The sequence below is a fragment of the Globicephala melas genome, chromosome 12, assembly GCF_963455315.2.
Source record: "Globicephala melas chromosome 12, mGloMel1.2, whole genome shotgun sequence".
Lineage (NCBI taxonomy): Eukaryota > Metazoa > Chordata > Mammalia > Artiodactyla > Delphinidae > Globicephala > Globicephala melas.
The window spans coordinates 69,252,364-69,272,911 of record NC_083325.1 but is presented as its reverse complement, the minus strand read 5'-3'; the positions used below and the strand labels follow the sequence as shown (position 1 = coordinate 69,272,911).

At 50.6% G+C, this 20,548-nt stretch overlaps 2 protein-coding genes across 7 annotated transcripts; one reads left to right on the top strand and one right to left on the bottom strand.

Moving 5' to 3' along the window:
* Positions 1-841: 841 nt before the first annotated feature.
* Positions 842-16,037, bottom strand: SLC5A6 (solute carrier family 5 member 6). Of its 5 annotated transcripts, none has more exons than XM_060309802.1 (17): positions 16,004-16,037; positions 15,230-15,296; positions 10,979-11,523; positions 10,588-10,653; positions 10,209-10,260; positions 9,782-9,849; positions 9,296-9,450; positions 8,780-8,920; positions 8,455-8,584; positions 7,857-7,945; positions 7,335-7,447; positions 6,925-6,992; positions 6,429-6,515; positions 6,099-6,280; positions 5,780-5,883; positions 5,418-5,533; positions 842-5,023 (listed from the first exon to the last, which is right to left on the bottom strand). In XM_060309802.1, the coding sequence occupies exons 3-17, from the start codon at positions 11,369-11,371 to the stop codon at positions 4,871-4,873; spliced, it is 1,917 nt and encodes a 638-aa protein (XP_060165785.1). In that variant the 5' UTR covers positions 11,372-11,523; positions 15,230-15,296; positions 16,004-16,037; the 3' UTR covers positions 842-4,870. The 5 variants fall into 5 exon arrangements, with proteins under 5 accessions (XP_060165785.1, XP_060165783.1, XP_030714007.2 ...); XM_060309800.2 differs by having other exon boundaries at positions 15,709-16,017; XM_030858147.2 differs by lacking the exon at positions 16,004-16,037 and adding an exon at positions 15,470-15,608.
* On the top strand, positions 15,833-20,453 carry ATRAID (all-trans retinoic acid induced differentiation factor). 2 transcript variants are annotated; one of them, XM_030858152.3, is made up of 7 exons: positions 15,833-16,262; positions 16,945-17,066; positions 18,870-18,941; positions 19,175-19,246; positions 19,348-19,469; positions 19,793-19,890; positions 20,116-20,453. In XM_030858152.3, the coding sequence occupies exons 1-7, from the start codon at positions 16,164-16,166 to the stop codon at positions 20,218-20,220; spliced, it is 690 nt and encodes a 229-aa protein (XP_030714012.2). In that variant the 5' UTR covers positions 15,833-16,163; the 3' UTR covers positions 20,221-20,453. The 2 variants fall into 2 exon arrangements, with proteins under 2 accessions (XP_030714012.2, XP_030714010.2); XM_030858150.3 differs by lacking the exon at positions 15,833-16,262 and adding an exon at positions 16,275-16,821.
* The last annotated feature ends 95 nt before the right edge of the window (positions 20,454-20,548 follow it).

Below are 20,548 nucleotides of genomic sequence, written 5' to 3'. Positions count from 1 at the left end.
AGCTTAGAGAATCTTAGCTCTTGGATTTTAGTTCCAGATTATATTAATTGTTTGAAAAATAATCCCTGCTTATTTAGATGTAACAATAAATATTATTGGTTAATTTGGTCATCATTCTCTCTAACAGTTGACGTCTGTTGACTTTATGTTCCCTTGTATATCTGAAAATGTCTTTATTTCATGCTCCATTTGTATTATGTTTTGATTAAGTGTAAAATTCTGGGTTGGTAAACATGTTTCTCGGACAATAAATCCAAAGAGTTTATTGCTCGGGAGCTAGAACCTCTGCCAATGGCTTAGTGAACACACAGGAATGGTTGGAAGGATTATTCTCTAACTGGCAAAAATAGTTAAATGGACCAAAGACCCCACCCACCCACCACCACCAGCCCTGCCATGAAGTCATCTGTTTTCTGCTTTGTCAGATGACGGGGAGCCAAGGCTGGCTGTTGGGACTGGAGGGTGATAGCCCTTTTGCTTCTCACAGGAAGGGGAACAGCCAGAAATGGCTTCTCAGAGGACATGACCGCTTTAGGAAAATAGAAAATGCATGGAGGCCTTGGAATTCTGGGACCATTGGTGGTGGGAAGTGGGAAAGAAACCCATTCCCTGTCTGAAAGCTGGGAAGGAAGCCTAGCACTACAGTGTTTTTAGCGGATTGCAACACATCAGTAGATCATACATGAAGTTGTGTATTTCCTACTAACAAGAACATTATCCTACATAACCACAACAGAAGCATCAAAGTCAGGAAGTTAATGTTACTTCCATCTAATACTCAGATCCTATTTAATTTTCAGCTATGGTCCCAATAATTACAAGCCAGTTATTTTATAGAATGTCTCTCAATTTTATTTTGTCTGATGTTTTCTTATGATTAGATTCAGGTTATACATTTCTGACAAGAGAATCACAGAAGTAATTACATGTTCTTCCCTTTGCATCTTATCAGGTGATGCATGACTGATTTATCCCATTACAGATGATGTTTATTTTGATCACTTAAGATGGTGTCTGCCAGGCTTCTCCACTACAGTTGTTTTTCCCTTGTAATTAAGTATTTTGTGCAGAGAGAAGTATTTGAAACTATATAAATATACCATACCTTATCTAATTTCCAACTTACTACTTTTATCAGGATGAATTCATGATTTCCTTTTTTCATTCAATAGCTTATAATCCATTACTATTATTTTAATGCTCAGAATGTTCCAGATTTGGCTAGTGAGAGTCCCTTCAAGCTAACTTCTGTGTCCTTTGATATGATCTTATCTTTCCTTGATAAGTTCTTTGCTTTCTGGTACAAGATGTTCCAGGCCTATCTTGTACTTTGGTCCCAGCCCTAGAATCAACTATTTCTCCAAGAAGCCTTGGGTTTTTGTTGTTGTTTTAGTGGAAAGTGGTATTTAGAATCCAAGATCTAGGCACAAAACACTTATTGCTATCACACTTCTGCTCCCAAACCCTCAGTGGACAGAGCTACTTCCCTCCCTGTTTATTTCTATATTTACGTAGATCTGTTGAAAACCATGAACACGTGCGAATATCCCTTTCTCCGATCCACCACCACAGAGTTCATTCTTGCTTTCTCCCTTTCCATGCATGTAACACCCTTCTCCACTAGTGAGAAACGTGGCTCAGGTTATTCCTAATATACTTATTTGATTAATCTCTCAGCATGCAGTCAAAGCCCCAACACTCTCACATATATGCCCTCCTCATCCTACTCTGGCTCTGAGACTGTAATGGGCTGGCCCCTGTGTGGACGTCTTCATCTCCCCACCACTGGCTGCCTCTATGGCAAGTGACCCCCTCACCCTACTTGGACTGCCACCTGATGACAGATCTTCCTCCTGTATAGATGCCCTCCTCACTGCACTCGCACTCTAACAGCCCAGGGTGAGCTGCTTGCATGTGTTGCTCGCACCTGTGGATGCCTTCTTCATTCTTTTTTTTTTGGCCGCACAGCATGTAGGATCTTAGTTCCCCGACTAGGGATCGAACCCGCATCCCCTGCCTTGGAAGCACGGAATCTAAACCTCTGGACTGCCAGGGAAGTCCCGCCGCCTTCACACACACACACACTGGCTCGGACAAGCCATGCTGAGCCACCTACCTTGTGGATGCACTCCTCATGCTGACACCCCACGTCAAGCTGCCCCCCCTCTTAGGCTCCCACCTCACTCACTCCAGCTGACAACCCGCACGTCTTTTCTCCTGTGAGGGCTCCTTTCTCTTTCTCCAACCCCACACCAGGCTCCCGACCCCCATGGACACTCTCCTCATCCAGCTTGGGCTCTGGCATTCAAGCTGGGCCACTCCTGTGCATGGCCTCCCTCCTTTCACTTGTGCTCTGACACCTAGCCCCCAGCATGAGTGCCTACCTTGCTCTGCTCCACATAATGGCTTAAGGACTGAATTATTCAAGGAGGGAAGGAAAAAGGAGAGCTCCAGAAATATTAGTTATACCCACAGACACTTTTTCATGAAATGTTTTAGTAACACAACGCAATATATCAGTATACTGGGTCATGCTGTGAAATACATTCTTACTGTGGGTCTCAAGAAAGGTTTGAAGGCCACTGACTTAGAAAGATTCTAGAACGATGGTACAGTAGCACCCCATTTAGTACATCGTTGTTCTCTGGACTGCTATCTCAGGAGAGACCCTGTCACCTGTGTGAGCACCCTATCAAAAAGGACACTGCTTCCAGGCAAGAGATGTGACTTTGGTGGGCTAATGGGAGTCACAGACCCGGGTTCTAGCTCTGTTTCAACCCTTCACTAGGCAAGCAATCCAGTTACCTTATACATTAAATATGCAGATGATATGGAACGTACTTCTCTCCCGAAGTATAAAATTAGGTAGCACATGAAAAGTGCTTTGAAAACTACAATAATTATCACAATAACTGGCATTTAAGGAATGCATCAGTCCTTTACACACAATATAATTTTGAATCTTTAACTGTGACATTCACACCTAATAGATGAAGTAACTGAAGTCAGTATTTGAACCCAGGTCTGTCCATTGGACTCCACCCTCAATCATTAAATGGTACTTTTAAAACTCTGCATGAAGATAAAAGTTACTGCGTTAGAGACAAAGGAACATCTATGTTCTGTTACAGAGTTTGAATTATATGGAGAATGAATGTTTTTTACCATTCCCCTTAAATATAATTCTTGTAAGTTCTGAGTCCTGTAGGGTCTCCCCTTTTTCTATGTAAATATAGCCAAAATGCAAGAATTTGAGACAAAAAGGGGCAACTCAAAGGCCAACGGTGGCACAGTCATTTCCTTAGCTCTAAGATGGCAGCCAAGGTAAGGCCCTTGAATGAAGTGGGTGATGGATAAATATGTTGAAGAATGAATAAATGAGAGCCCGGCTAGGTCTACAACTCTAGCAGCTGGCTGGGGTGGGGATGTGGGCTGAGCAGTGGCCCTCAGCCCCAAGGTGGGGGGCTGTCAAGAGGAGGGCAGACCTCAGGGCAGAGTCAACCTGGCATTTTCTGGGACTGGCCATGGCTGTGTGTGGGACTAAGTCTCTGCTGAGGGGCCTGGAGAGCTTTCCCAGAGCTGCTTCTGGGCAGTTGGATGGGGCCAAGCAGAGCTAGAGACCAGGTGTGGGTGGACAGGAGCAAAGTGTTCTTCACAAGACCATTAAAATCCACCTCGAATGTTCTATTTTTAAAAGCCAAACAGCAGCATTCTTCCTCCTGCCCCAAAGGGAACATTCCCAGAGCAGCAGTGACTGTACTGGTCGAGGACATGGTGGGTGGGACAGGGAACAGACTGAGCCACAGGGGAAGAGAAGCAGCAGAGGGAAAGTGTGCATCTTCCACCCCATAAGCACAATGCTACCCCCTGTAGACACATCAGCCACAGAGACCAGAAACCTCACCAAGCCATCACTGGTCCCCTGTGCCTCTCTCCTCAGCAGAGGAAGACCTGTGCATGGGAAGAGGGGCTCTTTATCTTTGCCAGGGATAGCACTAAGGTGGACAAGAGCAGGTGCAGACAGTACAGAAGCCCAAATTCTAGCCCAATAGCAGTTTTTACTCCCTAGGAACAAAGAAATGTGGGGAAGAAACTCCAAAAGGAAACAGCATGAATGACCAAATGCCACTAGGGTGGCGTGGCTCAGGAGTCAGGCGGATGGCACGCTCTACAGTGGACCTGGTCATGCCCTAGTTTCTTAAATTAACACTTTCCCCGTCTCCAAGTACCCATTACAGAGGTGGGGGGTGGGGCAGCGAGGAAAAGGGAACGCTTCCCTACTCTACACAAGGGAGATGAATATACCTGTATGCTCCGAGACACCTCTCAGGGACACCAAAACCTCCCTCTCAAGAATGGAGGTAGACAGATAATGAGAGGGGCCTGGGTATCACAGACAACCTGAAAGTAGTGCCACAGGGGCCCTCTGTGGCTGACAGAACGTGTGCTCCAAGGGGACTGCGAGGGAAGCAACAGCTGGCCGACGCAGCTGAGTTTTACGGGGAGATGGTCAATCTTGACAAAGTGGGTCCAGCACTGCTATTTCTATTCACTTCAAAGGAGCCTGATGATGCGGAATTAGAAGCCATTATCCTTTTGTCAGAGGATTCACCTCTATCCCTTTCTCTGGCAAAATCCTACCCTCTGCAAGCCTGGTTCTCTAGAGAACAGACTGGCAAGGAACAAGGAAAAACCCTGTCCTACTCTCACACCTCCCGTGACATGACAGCTTCTACTGCAGCACAAACTCCCAAGAACAAGGCCCTGTGGTGCGGGCGAGGTCATCCAGTCCTTGACCACCCCTGAGGATCACCAAGGAACTCATTCCTGTGTCACAGGGTGGTCTCTGGGGCTGGGTCCCGAGTCCAGATCACAGTGAGGTCTCCTGAACGGTGAAGGTGGGGCTGATCCCCTGGTGGGCTGGGCCTTCCTCAGGCACATCCACGGCCTCCTTGTCTCTGCTGCCCCTCAGCATCCCGTTGCTCACCTTCTCCGGAAACACAGCCGTGTCCACAGAGAGATCCTGGGGAACACAGAGCAAAGGGAGTGGGTGGGGTGAACGTGAGGCAAAGGGAGGTGAAGGAACCTCCCCTTTCTCTTGCAGCAAAGGTGACCCTGCTTTGATCCTGGCTAGAAAGGAGGCCAACGAGGAGCAGGCCCGGGGATGAGCACGGGGCTGGGAGGACGGAGACGAAAGGCCAGCAGCTGCGGCCTCTCGGGCCGAGACCCTTCTGCCCACCAAGCCCCCGCTCCCCTGTGGGAAGGAGCCAGGCAGCTGCTGCGGGACAGTCCAGCTCAGGCCGATCAGCAGAGAAAGGGGGGCTGGGAGGAGAAAGAAAAGGGAGGCACAGGAACCCAGGAGGCGCGGCAGTAGCCTGAGAGGGAAGGGAGGGGCGATCTGACAACAGACGTGCTACCTGGCTGTGCGTTCTGCAGTGAAGTCGCTTCTGACAGGACATGGGCAGGAGGGCAACGAGTTTCGGCAACACTGGGTAAATGGTCCGAGGGTTCAGGGTCCGGCCCCGCATTCCGCCTGAAGACAAAGCGCTCCTGAGGCTCCTACTGTGTAACCAGGTCACTCCCGCAGCCCCCTGCTCACCCCCTTCTCTCAGGACTCTAAACCCCCAGTCCCCGCCCACCTTCTTGAGCTCCACCAAGAAGCGTGACTGTTCCAGGTACCCAGGAGCCCAGGATTCCCTGAGCTCCAGACTCCAGACCCCTGAGTGCCCTCCCTCAGCTGGTCCTTGTTTCCCTGTGCCCCCATGCCACAGCCCCTCACCACTGAGCAGACTGACAGCCAGGCCCACCACAATGACCGTGGTGGAGTTGTGAGCGCTGTACCATAAATACGACAGGGAATAGAGCCGCTGTAGCCCTGTGGGTCTGGGGAGAGCAGAGGGTGAGGACAATTAGCAATTCAGTGACAGGCATTCCACAGGCACCTGGCTCCACCCTCCTACACGGTCCTAGAATCCTGGGACCCAACACCCGACAGCTGGCCCAAGTCCTCTGGTGGCCATCCCTTAGCAAGGTCCCTGGAAAACCCCTCAGAAATGAGCTGTTCTCCGCAAGGAGAAAGAGAGTGAGCTCTGACTCACTTGGAGATAGTAGTCGAGGGCATCAGTGTGGCCATGGTGACAGCAGTCAGATTGCTGGGCAGGGAAAAGCTGGACCCATTAGAGGGAGTGGGCGCTCTGCCAGAGCCCAGGCTGCTCACTGTGCTCCCAATGCCGATCCAGAAGGCCATGATCAGTCCAGCCAACAGGCCCACGATGGCACCCTGCCCAGAGAAACGGCACACTCTCTTGTCTCAATGCCAGCCCCACCAAACCTTCGCGTAAGTTCCCAGCAGTCACGGCGAGAGCCCTGCCAAGTCGTTCCCCAGGTCCACCCCCGCACATGACCGTGGAGCCAGATGGGTCACTCACAGGAGGATTGGCACAAGGAAAGAACATCCCAAGGCAGAAGAGTCCGAGCAGCGGGCCCCCAACCATACCGAAGATGCTGATTGCTGCCTGCGGAGGACAGGGTTGAGACAAAGCAAAGAACACTCAGGCTCAGAGATCCCCAGTCTCACCAGCGTGGCACCGCTACCACCACTGCCTCAGAGCCCTACCTGTCAGATCTGTCCATCTGTTCTACCTGGAATCATCAGAACGCAGGATTCCAGAGGGCAGAAATGGTTAAGGGAATGTGCTCGGGCTTCTCCTGAGGCCGATCCTTAGATATCTCTCAGCCAACAATGACCCTGGGGCTTCTGGCTACTTGAGACTCTGTTCACAGCTAAAGGGAGCTCATCAAAGGGGAATCTCTGACACCTGCCCCTATGTCATTCCTTTCACAATAGCTGTCTTCTTCAATTTCTGGTTTCAATCAGTTCCTTTTCTCCCTTAAAAATTGCTTTCTTCCCTCCATAGTCATTACCTGCAGCACAGGTCCCATCTGGGAGGAAATATAGGCCATTCCCAGACAAAGCAGCCCATAGCCAAAGGCTGGGGAAAAAGAAAGGAGGAAACAAGCAGATGTGAGTTAACACAATAAAACAGGGAAAAGCAGAGCAAAGCTCCTTCCCCAGCCCAACTACTACCTCTGTGTCCCTGGAAACAGGGCACATTACCTCAGGCCCCACCTCCAGGTCTCTCCCACCCCGTCCTCACTCTTATGTGACTCAGAGACCTCCCCAGGAAATTCCCTGACATGTAAACAAGGTTGGTGCTTCATTGGGCAAGTGCTGAGCCCAGGCTAAAACTGGTGCTTCAAAGCAGATGGACAACAGTTCTTAGGGTGTGTCTTAGAAAGAACAAGGCTGAAGAGATGAGGAAGCATAATCCCACCGATGATTCTGGAAAGCATGGTGGCCCGGACTTCAGAGAAATGAGGGAACCAGGGTCGAATCAAGTCTTCCATTGTAACAGTTGCCAGTGAATTGAAAGCAGAGGATATGGTGCTGAAAGAAGAAAGAGAAAGACAAGTCCAGAAGCTGAGAAACGCAAAACAAGGGACCCCACTGAGGGACTAGCACCCTGAAGGCAGGCAAGGACGTGTGCAGCCCAAACACCATCCTGACAGTTGGCAGAAGAGGAAGAGGCCTGGGAGGCAGGGACACCTGGCCTTCTCTGAGTGGGGTACAAGTTTGGTTCAAGTAGATCAATTCCTGGTATCATAAAAGAATCCTTCACCAAAAAGGGGACTCTCCCAGGAGAGGATACACTCTGTCCCACACAGATGAGCTGCCCCTTGTCATTCACACATGAACGAACACAATGAGAGACTCAGAGGGACCCCCGCTCCACCCATCACCTTGTGCCAAGGAGGGAACAGCTGTGTCAAGCCTGATGGAAAAGGTCAGAGTGTACCTTAGGGAGCCACTGAAGAGGCAGGCAACAAAGAGCCCAGGCAGGCCTGGCAGGCCTCTCAGGAGATCCATCACGAAGTACAGGACGAACTGCAGGCGGAGCAGAAACGCACAGCTCCCCTCAGAGAAGCCGCCCCAGGGCACGCCGCCCGCCCCTGCTTGTGTCAGGCAGCGTCTGGAGACTGCGCGTTAGCAAGGGGGCCAGGCACTGAGGGCAAGCCCACAGTAAGTGGAGAGAAAGCAGGCTCTGGAGAGAGAAGGACGCAGCCCACAGCCCAGCTCTGCCCCAGCGAGTGGTGTGGCTTGAGCATGCTGGCCGCCCCGCTGTGCGTCCTTCTCTCCTCTGTAAAATGAGGCTGTCGGGAGGCTCCCCACAGAGCAGGTGGTGCAGAGCGGTGAGTCAGTGAAGGTAGGTCCCCGCCTCAGTAGGGTGGGCACTGTGATTAGCTGGGGGCTGGGATCCTCACATGCTGGATTGCAGATTTCCAGAACAAGAAGGACCTTCCATCCATTTCCCACCCAGGGTGGGAGTCCCTCCTGCAGCCACCCAGACACTCCCCTTGGGGGGTCCAGGAGGGGCGTCAGGGAGGCCTTCTCACCTGGTCAGGGGCTGCTTGAGTCTGCTGGGTGCTCATGGGATACTCCTGGTAGTAGGCGAACATGACCAGGCCAATGAGGCAGCCCATGCAGAGGACCACCTGCTGGCAAGGGAAGACGGCGTAGCAGGAGCTGCAAAAGAGACCAGTGCCAAGCAGGGAGACGGTGCTAGCAGGCACGTCCCCAAGCCCCAGAAAGCAACTCCACGTCCTGCCCAATGGGTGCGCATGCGCTCCAACATCCTGTCCCATCCCAACTGCCTCAGTGGAGCCGGGGCCCACACTTCCCCCAGCCTGTGCTCCCCGGTCTTCCTGGCCCTGCACTCACAGCACTGCAGCCTTCTCCGTGCGGGAACTGAGGTAGCGCTGCACCTGAGCCTGGTTCACTCCATACAAGGAGAGCATCATGAAGACACCCCCGAAGGCCAGCGTCCAGAAAGTGTGCCGCACAAAAGGGTCCGGATCCAGCCTGCCAGAGACACCAACATGTCACTGTTGCCCCAGAGACTCAGCCTTCCCCGCCCTCCTACAACAGGGGGCAGGGCAGAGAGATGGCTGCCAGGGCGAAGCTGGACTCAAGACAGGGCAGCAGGTTGGGTGGGGAGGGGGTGGCTCCATCCCTCCAACCATAGCCTCATCCCAGGTGCTAAAAACATCCTGACACTCAACCACCGGCCAGAACGCTGTGCTCACCCATCTCCACAGTGCCAGCCTCCCACTGGCCTCAGTGCTGCACTTCAACTTCCACAGCTTGCCCTCTGCTTACTACAGCCCTAAGCGCAGGCTCTAGATGGGCTCAGCTGTCAGGCACTATAGACCCCAGCCGGGGAAGGGGTGTACTTACTCGATTCCAGAGATAAGGCCATGCTGGGAAGCCACATCCCACACGTGCCCCAAACCGCCCACCTTGGCCGACCCCACAATGATAACCACCAGCTGCCCTAGGAACATCACCAGGGTCTGGAACACATCTGTCCAGATGACTGCCTTCAGTCCACCCTGCAGGGAAAAGACAGCACACCTGCCACAGCTGTCTACGAAGCCACACCACCAGCGAGGGCACCAGACAGCCGCCAGCGGTGTATAGCTGCTGAGATTCTGCCGACGTCACTCCCAGCCCACCCCCACCTTCATCCCCCACCCCCCACCATAAGCCCATCCCATCTCCTACATCCCATTTCACAGCACCCTAGAAGGTCATGCCCTCTCCTCACCTATATTCTTATCTCATCTACCACCCACCTATTGATCTTATGCCATCTTTTCCCTTTCCTCCCATCTCCCTCCTAATTTCACCTCTTCTCCCTCCCCTAAGACTAACTGCGCTTACCAGAGCAGTGTAGACGGTACAGACAATGCCTAGGGTCAGCACTGACAGCCAGAGATCAAAGCCAGTCACTGTAAACAGATAAAAGTCACATTCCTGTCTCCCGAGGAGGGTTTCCCAGCAGAGAAGCCAGAGAAGGCTTGGTAAGATATGAAGCATTTAGTCATTAAGGATGCTATAAATCATTTACCACAACGGAAAAAAAAAGTTTGCAAAGCTCCACCAAAAGGTGTTGATTAACCAATTCAGATGGGGCCTGGTAATGTTTGATTAGCTTTCCACCTCTAGTAGAGACCAGCCAAGGGCCCAGGCAGTGAAATAATACCCTGGTCAAGGTTGGATTCTTTTCTGCACACTCTCCTCTACCTGCCCCTCCCAAAGGTTCTTCCCAGCCTGCTGTGGCTGGGAGTCAGGGGCTGTGACTCCTCACCTGCATTGAGGGCCAGTGATGGTGCATAGAGGACAACCCCCATGTAGATTACCTGTCGGGTATGGAAAAGAGAATGTGAGGGGAAGAGGAAATGAGGGTGGGCAGAGAGAGGAGGAAAGATGGACCTCAGCTCCAATATCCCAATGGCCTCCCTTCACCTAGGCTCACCCCCCTCTCCCTTCTTCCAAAGTTTGGCTTGCTGCCACCATAGTATCTGCGCCGGAACTGGAAGGAATGGGAAGCAGGATGCCTCTGGGGGCTAGCAGGAATTTCAATCTTGCTAGTCTGAGAGCAAGGAAGGCTCCAGCTGCCTCAGCAAGCCTAAGTCCAGTTCCCCCTACCATGCATCAGGCTCAATTTCTATCCTCATTCCACTTACCATCTGGAAGATGAAGGTCACGGTCCCACAAACCCGCACAGCTTTATTGAACCGGAGCTCCAGGTACTAGGTAGGAGTAGATTTTTTTTTTTATAAAAAGGTATTTCTCTCCACTCCACCCCCAACAATTCACACAAAACTTCCCTCAAGAAACCTAGGAGCAGAGGAAATATCCAACTCGTATCCACTCTGGGCCCCACTCAGCACAGCACCCTTCTTCTCCCCCAACTCCCACCCCGCCCAACTTCAACCAGAGAGAACTTATAAACACACAATGTATTCCCTGTCACTCTCATCAGGCAAAGGAGATCCAGGGGCCCAGATCCCTAGGTGCCCTGTTCCTCCTCTCCACCCCTGACTCTGGGGGTCCTATGTGCTCCTCCCTCCCTACCTCGTAGGCACTGGTGAGATGCAGGCGGTAGAAGATTGGGATGAAGACATGTGCTGGGATCAGCAGCCCCAGGAAATAGGAGCAGCCCAGGAACCAATACTGTGTCCCAAATCGGTAGATCTCGGACGGCACACCCAGGATGGCCACGGCTGACTGGAAGGTGGCCAGCAAGGACAGCGCCACAGGAAAGCAGCCCATTTTGCGGTCCGCCAACAGCAACTGGCCGATGGTATGTCGCCCCCAGCCACGATAGGCATGGTAGAGCCCAATGGCAAGGGAGAGGACCAGCAGCAGGACAAAGACCACATAGTCCACCAGGGAGAAGGTGGATGTGACCATGTTGGTGTCTGAGGCTGGGGGGAGGGGAGCGGAGGTGCTCACCGCCACACTCATTCCCTCTCTGTGTCTGTGACCTGCAGCCACTTGCTGCTCCTGGGCTCTGGGCTGCCCCTTGGCTGGGCAGTGGCAGGCAAGTGGCTACAATCTGACTCCCAGCCACCGTCTCACCGTCCTCCTCCACCACCAAGTGACATTGTCCGGGTGAGCTGCAAAGAAAGCGGCTCTTAGTCAGGCCTACCCTGCCTTCATGGCCACCCACCCTTGGGCCTGTGCATCCCACACCCATCAGATTTGGGCCAGCCAGCTCCGTGGCAGCCCTTGAAGGTGTGGAGATACTGATATGGGTTTGGTAGGGCAGAGAGGGGAGGGAGGAAGCAGCAGACTGAGATGGCCAGGAGACAACTACTTGGCCAAGTCCTTTTTGGGTGTGCACAGCTGTGAAACTTAAGAACCTTCTTAGGTCTCCACCCTAGCAGTGAAAGAAAAATCAACTCTAGCCCATGGTTCTTCTCAGAATTCCCTGCCCCCACCTGCAGGCACAGACCCAGTCATTACAATGTACTAAGCCAGCAGAGCCCAGCCTGGCGCCACAAGCCAGCCGGGAGGAAGAAACAGAGACGAATGACAGCATGGCCTCCTCCACTCTCCCAGCCTCAGTACCTGCACCCCCGTGACCCTCAGTGTCACCGTCCGAACAGCAGCCCTTCTCAACACTGATCACCGGGGAGGCCACCTCCACGGCAGCGCCAAATTCCATTTCAGGCAACCCCAGGCCAACCACTCTGTTCTCCCAACACTACTTAATAAGGCCGGCCACCCACCTCTCAGCTCCTCCACCTATGACACCACAGTCAGTAGGAGATCCAGGAAGAGTGGTGCCTTTCAAAAGTGAGACAGGGGCCTCCCTGGTGGCGCAGTGGTTGAGAGTCCGCCTGCCGATGCAGGGGACACGGGTTCGTGCCCCGGTCCGGGAGGATCCCACGTGCCGCGGAGCGGCTGGGCCCGTGAGCCATGGCCGCTGGGCCTGCGCATCCGGAGCCTGTGCTCCACAGCGGGAGGGGCGGCGGCAGTGAGAGGCCCACATACCGCAAAACAAAACAACAACAACAACAACAACAAAAAAAGTGAGACGGCAACATGCTGGAGCCAGGGTTTCACAGTTGCAATTACAGGGGCACTTTGGAAACAAGCAAAGCAGCCAGGGAGCTGCGGGCAAGAGAAAGTCAGGGAACGTGGTCCTTCCCTCGGGCGCAGACACCCACCTCAAGAAGCAATCCCTGCTCTGAATCAAAGCTGCCTGGAGAAGCTGTGTGTCTGCAGCTGGGCAGAGGCTGAGGATCTGGTCTGTAAGTGGCTGAGGTGAGGTGAGGAACTGGGAGTAGAGGGAAGCTCAGCAGCTATTTGTTCTGGACCCTTCAGGGAACCAATCGCTGTGGACCAAATGGCCCTATCACCCTACAGCCCCCAAACTCCAGCTCGGCCCTAGAGGCTCCAGAATGGGGAGCAGGGAGCTCACATTCAATAGCATTCTTAGATGGATTAGGCTTTCACTGTAAGTCACACTGGGCACTGTGTGCAAGGGGGAACTAGAAAAGAGTTGCTGAGAGATGGGAAAGTTGCTTTTCTAACTCCTGCACAAGAAATACTAATCCTCAAAGAATATACCTACATTATCCTCAGAACAAGGACCAAATCACAGTATGTCAAAACTTAAAGGAATCTTAAGAGATCACTATTGCAACCCCCTCATTTACCAACAAACACACAGAGGCCCATGAATTTAGATAACCTAACACGATGTTAGTTAACATTTTTTGAACACCTGTCATATAATCCAGCAGTGTGTTATGTACTTTATAAACGTTAACAATAATAAATAAGTAACCATACCTACCACTTTCAAAACACCATGTCTCAGGTTCTGTACTTTATATGACACTCTCTAGTTCCCTAGGGTTATACAGCATGATATAAAACAAGGGAGAAAAAACAATGCTGTCAGTAGGTATGACAGCTAATTCACCAGGAGCCCCTCCTTCACTGCTCCCAGAACAAGGGCTGGAGCAGAGTGTTAATTGCTGTCAGTCACTCCTGAAGCAAAGATTAAATTTCAACTAATCTAGAGAGAGATGAATATAAACTATGTCTTTTGTCCTTGTCCACTAGGAGAAAGATCAGCCTAGCTGTCTTCGGCTCTCCTACACTGCGTTCTTGGACAGATGTTGCCTGGCTGGCGAGATATGACCTCATGCAAACCAGTCCTGCACTCTGAACCTCCTGGAGCCAATGGAGAGGAAATCAGAGTTGGCAACTCTTGAATCACATGTTCTACTGAGTCACAAATGTTAGTCCCCAGAACAATGTTCCCAACAGGCCACTCGGGTTGAACCTAAAGAGGCCCTGGGCCCTTGTGCATTGCAACACCTTGAGTTTTCTCACTCCTCTTTGGCAAGTTTTTATTACTGTGAAAGTGGTGACGGGAACTACCAGAGACTAAGGGGAGAAAAGATGCCTGCTGTGTGCACATAACACTGTGTAGAGGTAAAGCGTTAATGATACGGCTAGGCAGGTGGTTGGAGAAAGGAAAAAGGTCCAAGTATAGACAGGAAAACAGATGTACAGAAATGGAGACCCTCTACTGCTGGGGTAAGCTGGCAGGGTTCCTGTGGATTCTATTTGCATGAGATACAGAGAACTCTCTTGGATGGCTGAAGAGAGAGCCAGGCAAGACAGGAAAAACCTGACCCAGAAACAAAGGCTTCATTAGACATGATTCTAAGAACAGGATAGTGGCCTTCTAAAACTGCTACAGTGGGGACTTCCCTGGTGGTCCAGTGGTAAGACTCTGTGCTTCCACTGCAGGGGGCATGGGTTGGATCCCAGGTCGGGGAACTAAGATCCCACATGCCATGTGGCGTGGCCAAACAACCACAACAGCAACACAGCAACAACCGTACACTGATCTAAACCCCATGGATTTGCATAAGAGGGGAGCCAAAAGTAAGAGATAACTTGTTTCACTAAAACTCTAACACACAGGGCACAAACAGCGGGCTGTGGGACTCTTTTAAAAAGTCCAAGATACACACAGACAAGAAAAAGAATCATCCTTCACCACCCTAACTCCACTCTCACTTTGGTCACAAAGTGAATTGCTTTGACTCCTGCAAAAGGCAAAGGTGCCACTGAAGGATAAACCTTCCCAAAAAGATGCCTTCAAAATCCATCTTTGTGGACTTCCCTGGCGGCGCAGTGGTTAAGAATCCGCCTGCCAATGCAGGGGATGCGGGTTCGAGCCCTAGGCCAATAAGATCCCACGTGCCACGGAGCCACGAAGCCCGTGCACCACAACTACTGAGCCTGTGCTCTAGAGCCCACGAGCCACAACTACCGAGCCCACGCGCCACAACTACTGAAGCCCGTGTGCCTACAGCCCGTGCTCCGCAATAAGAGAAGCCACTGCAATGAGAGGCCCCTGCTCTCCGCAACTAGAGAAAGCCTGCGCGCAGCAACAAAGACCCAATGCAGCCAAAAGTAAATAAAATAAAATAAATTAATTTAAAAAAATTGCATAGCTACCAAGGAAATTACTAAAAAAAAAAAATCTGTCTTTGTGCCTGGAATTCCTCAAGCTCTGAAAGGCTTTAGGGGCTCTCATTAAAATGCTAGTAACTACTAAAGCCTTAGAAAATGTGCCAGCCCTCTGAAGGTAAATCCTTTCAGGAGATTCCAGACACCTGGGGGTAGGTGGAAGGGAAGCCAGGCTACTGAAGACGAGCTTTGGTTAGCTTTGATGAGCTTCCTCTAACCCTAACCAAAGCCAACACTCAGTCCCTCCCGGCACGGGGCTCGCTTGGCGCCCTTCGGTCAGGGCGCCGGGCCACCACGGGACAGCGCTCGTCTTTCCCTTACTTCCGTGGCCCAGCCAAGGCTAAGACGGTCCCGTGGTTCTTCCCGAAATCTGCATCGCTCCCTTTTTCTGGGAAGGCAAAGAAATGAGGAGTTAGGGAAGCATCTATCCCGCCCCTACCTCCTCGCCAGAACACAGGACGCCACGTGGTTTCAGGACTGAGCTGAAGGAGACAGGGTGCTCCGGCTCGTCCCTTCCCGACAGGGTTTGCCCTTCGCCCTTCGCTCCTCCATCACCCTTACCCTCTTTATTTCCTGGCTTCTCTCCTTCCCTCCACACGCGAGGCGGCAGGACTACTACCACCTCGTCGCCGGCACCTCCGATCTTCCCGGGCCCCCACTCTAGGGGCCGGCCCATTCCGCCCTTCACCTCTCCGCTCCTCCCCTCCCCTCCCCTCCTCGTCCCTTCCCACCCTGACGCCACTCTCCCGAGCCTCTGTGCTCCGGCCCACCCCCTGTCGGCCCGCCCCAGTCCGGCCCACCTGCCGGGTCTCCACACGTGGGTCCGGCAGCCGCCTGAGAGCCGGCCCCGCAGCGCCAAACCGGGTGACAGCGGGGTCCCGCCCCCTGCCCGCCCACGTCGCCGCGCCGCCATGTTTACTGAGGGCAAATGGATTAACTCCCAGCCGCTACGGATACGCGACTCCGGCTCCAAGCGCAAGGAACACGGGGCTGAGGGAGCAGTGACGGGGAGGCCTTCGCTTAAGGGGGAAAAGGAGAAGGGGGTGGTCAGTCCCCCGCGAACGAGGACTGGGGCACATAGAGAAGAGCGCTGACCTCCGCGACTAGCAGCATCCCCTAGCCCTCCCCGGACCGACGGGCCCAACGGACTAGCCTGGCAGACTAGGCCACGCCCCGGCGAGGGCGTGACACGGTGGGAGGCGGGGCCACACGCGCAAGTCTCGCGATCAGCCAAGAAGGACAGAGGGAGCGGAAAATGGCCCTTCGCGGGCTCGACAGTCCTTTGACCGTGGTGCCCTGGGCTGCAGCCCTACTCCTCGTTCTGAGCGTGGAAAGGGCTTTGGCGCTACCCGAGGTACTGAAGCAAATTAAAGGTTGGGTTGAAACAGAGTTGCTTGCCGGCCCTCGGCTCTCCCCACTCCTCTGCTTCCGCGCAGCCCCGATTTCGTCCCTGGGGCCTCCCTAGACGTAGCCCATACAGCTCCCACTCCGAGTACTCAGGCCGCTGTCTCGCAGCGCCTTCTCCTTGCCGACGTCCAAAGACCTTCTAAATTTGACCTCCTTGCACCTTAAAATCGTTGAATAACTTTAAGTCGTTCTTTCTACAAACGAGACCTCTGGCCATTCTGCAAGCTTAACAGCGTACGAATGCCGTATATCGTGCGTTGGCAGGACTGTACTTTCTGTAATGCTTGATGAGTTCTTTGTGTACCTGCAGTCCTTTTACACCCGCCAAATCGGGGCTGGCAGATTGAGAAGTCATTGGAGAGGGCATAATATGTATGTCCGAATAGTGATTCTCAAAGATGAGGTCCTTCCCTGGACAAGATCTGGTACAGAAATTCTCTGGTGCGCTGTTTTGGCGCCTGGTTCCAAGGGGAAGAAATGCGTCTTCTAGTAAACCTGACATAAAGGTAGGACACGTCCATGCCCTGTGTTAGAGGATTTCTGGAGAGTGTACTGGCAGTTAACTTTTGATCCTTGTTTGTTTCTTGGCTTTTCTTTCTGGAGTCCTAACAGTTTTCTTTCTTCTGCAGATATGCATCCAGTGTCCAGGGAGTGTGCAAAATTTGTCAGAAGTGGCTCTTTATTGTAAGCAGACATCAGACCTAATGCTGCACGCCCGCTGCTGCCTGAATAGGAAGGGCACCATCCTGGGGTGAGGGAGGAGAAGACATCCCTGGATACTGGAAAAGAGTTCCCAAACCAAATTCTTCAAGGCTTGCCTGATTGGCTTTTGAGATAAATATTCGTGCCTGTTTTGGAGGCATCTAAACCATGAGTCTCAGACTTTTTAATCTGTTATAGCATTTTTGGCTAAGTAAACAACCCTGTGGTTCTTCCTGGTTGAAATGCATAAAAGTCATAATTTTTAGCATTTTTTTAAGCTTGTTTCTTTTGTTTATTGTCAACTCTTTGGCTTATTTACTGTGTGTCTGCATGAAATGACTCCTTTGGCCTGAAGGACACTATGGAATATGGTTTTCTTCCCCTTCTCATTAATTCATGTTTGTCTTTGATGCAAATTTCTCTTCTTGTCCCCTTATGCAGATTAGTCTCTGCATTGTTTTCCTCTTACACTCTTGAGAATCCACCTCTTATGGCTTCAACCATTATGCAGGTGTCTCCCAAAACTAGATCTCTTTTAGTTTCCTTTGACCTCTCTCCAAGCTCCAGATACATGTGGGTACCTCTAGGTTCCTGTTAAACATTTCCTCTTTCAGAGCACCCTCACTTCAGACTCAAAATGTCTCATGTCTTGCTTCCATTCTTCTCTTTCCCTCATCTGCCTAAATACTTCTTTATATTAAACTTTATGAAAACCAATTTTTTTCCCTTATTACTCTCTGGCTTTAAAATTAGACTTATAATTGTCTGTTGTCCTAGGATAAAGTTCAAACCAGAAACTACCATAGACTGGCCCAACCCACCTTTTCAGCATTACTTTCAATTATTTGTCCACCCAAACCCTTCATGAGGGTCTGGCAGCAGCCAGACTCTCCTACCTCCAAAAGCATTCCGCCTTTCTTTCTTTGTTCAAACCTCTCTCTTTACCTAAAATTGCCTTCCTCCACCAAATTAAAACATATCTGTCCTTTAATTCCAACATCTTTTGTGAATGTTCCCTACTACTAAAAACCAGAGTAATTTCTTTTTATTTTTTATTTCCTCTAATTCTTAGTGTCTGTACCACTCAAATTAATTTTATATACTGTTCATATTTTAATTTAATGTTGTTTTTATTTTTGGTGATGGTCTTGTTCCCCTACTACATTGTAAGCCACTTGCAAGCTAAGATACTGAATGTTATTTTTAATTCTCCGAAATTTTGCAGTTAGTAGGCACTCAGTAAATATTTGTAGAATAAAGGAACAGACAGCAATAGATACTGAATAAAAAATAGTGTGGCATGGACCTTAATATCCAGTAGTTTACATCCATCCAATCTGTGGTAGGAAATGCACTTGGAAAAAACTTTCATTTATGTGACTTGAATTTTTTTCCCATATGATGGCCTTTTGTGGATCTGAGAATCATAATATTACAATGTGAGTGAGTTTCACTAATCCTGACAAGAAACAAATTTCTTTCAATATATGCACAGATGCATAGATATACTGATAAGAACGGTACTGTCCGGTGGAACTTTCTGCCACAATGAAAATGTTCTGTATCGGTACCTTCCAATACAGTAGCCACTAACCACCTTAGTGGTTACTGAACACTTGAAATGTGGCTAGTGCAAATGAAAGACTGAATTTTTTAAATTTAAATTAAGTAGCTGCATGTTGCTAGTGGTGACTTAATTGGACAATGCAGGATTAAAACATCTACCAGAGTACCTAGGTTGTGGCCCCGACACAGCTGTGTTCAATTAATATTAGCTGATAAGGGGGTTGTATTAGCTTACCTTGGATGAAGGGGAGAGACACACAGTTTTGCTGATTACCTATTTCCTCAGGCTGGATCTCCAGAACTGCTCTCTGAAGGACCCCGGTCCATACTTTCCTCAGGCGCGTACTGCTATCATCATGTAAGTCGTTAATTATCCTTCCCAAAAGGTGATTATGGCAAAGGGTTGATGGGAAAGTCTTTGAGGATGGACTCCTAAAAGGATGTTTAAATATTGTCTACATTTGGACAACTCAGAATGAGAACTGGATTACCAGTCCAGAAACACACTGGATTACCAGTCACACACATTCATGTGTGAATGGAAGTAAGGTGCTTTCCTAGAGCACAGTGCTAACAGTGTGTGCTTTGCAGAGACCTGCAGGCAAACTCCCTCCAGGGTGACTTGGCCAACACCTTCCGTGGCTTTACCCAGCTCCAGACTCTGTGAGTAAGAGGTGTGGGGTGTGGGAGAGAACCAAAGAGAGGCAGTGCTGTGAACTCAGCAACTTCAGGCTGCATATTATGACTGCCTGTGTTGTGTTCAGGATACTGCCACAAGATGTCAACTGTCCTGGAGGTATTAATGCTTGGAAAACTATCACTTCTTATATAAACAACCAAACCTGCCAAGAACAAAGGAACCTTTGCAACAGCACTGGGGACCCAGGTATGTTGTCTCACCTCCACCCCTCCAGAAACTGCCCTTCCTCTCTTGTATTCTCCGATTTAGATCAGAAAGACAGTAAAGTTGCTTAAGTGCCTTTTGTTTGGGTTTCTGAAGCTTTAACCCCTCGGAGAGAAAAGGTCTTAACCTTTTGTTAATATTTTTAAAATAATTTTATGATGATGATGACAATGTTCTGATTATCTGTAATCTTTCCTCGCTACCTTTGACCTAGAAACAGTTGAGAGAATCTAAGTTGAAGGAGATATTTGGGAAACATACCTAATGAAATCCAGTGATGTTCTCTGTTTTTCTCTGGCTCCCAGAAATGTGTCCTGAGAATGGATCTTGTGCACCTGATGGTCCAGGTCGCTTGCAGTGTGTTTGTGCTGAAGGCTTCCATGGCTACAAGTGTATGCGCCAGGTGAGGAATTAGGTCTTCTAATTAGGGATAAGAGAAATGCATAGAGTAAGTACCTCTCTGAAAGAAGAGCTATAAGACCAGGAGCTGATGCAAATCACCTAGAGAAGGAAACTATAAGAGAATTGCCCTGGGTGAGGGGACAGGTATGCTAGGAAAGAACTGGGTGTTAGGTTGTAAGCCCTTGGTGTAACCCTGTGTGAAGTTTTTTTGGTCTGTTATTCACAGGGCTCCTTCTCACTGCTCATGTTCTTTGGTATTCTGGGATCCACCACATTATCCATCTCCACCCTCCTTTGGGGGACTCAACGTCGAAAAGCCAAGGCTTCATGAACCACATAGGTCTTCCTACTGACTAAAGATCATCCCCATCATAGTCCAGCCAGGGAGATTTGCTTCCTAGACGTCATTGGTCAGCGGATCCTCCCTCCCAAGGCAGAGGCCGCCGTCGGAAGGAGGATGGAAATTTGCACAACCCTGGGTGTTGTAGACCCAGTCCAGGAGTGGACTAGTACCGGTTCCCATTTGTGCTGTTGACCATAATAAACAGTTTTTCTTTTTTTCTTTTTCGTCTCTTGGTTGGCGTGGTAAAGGATACTTTGGGAGAGCGGGCTTTCTCAGGTATCCCATCGCTTCGCGCAGGGTAGAGTAGAGGAGGTGA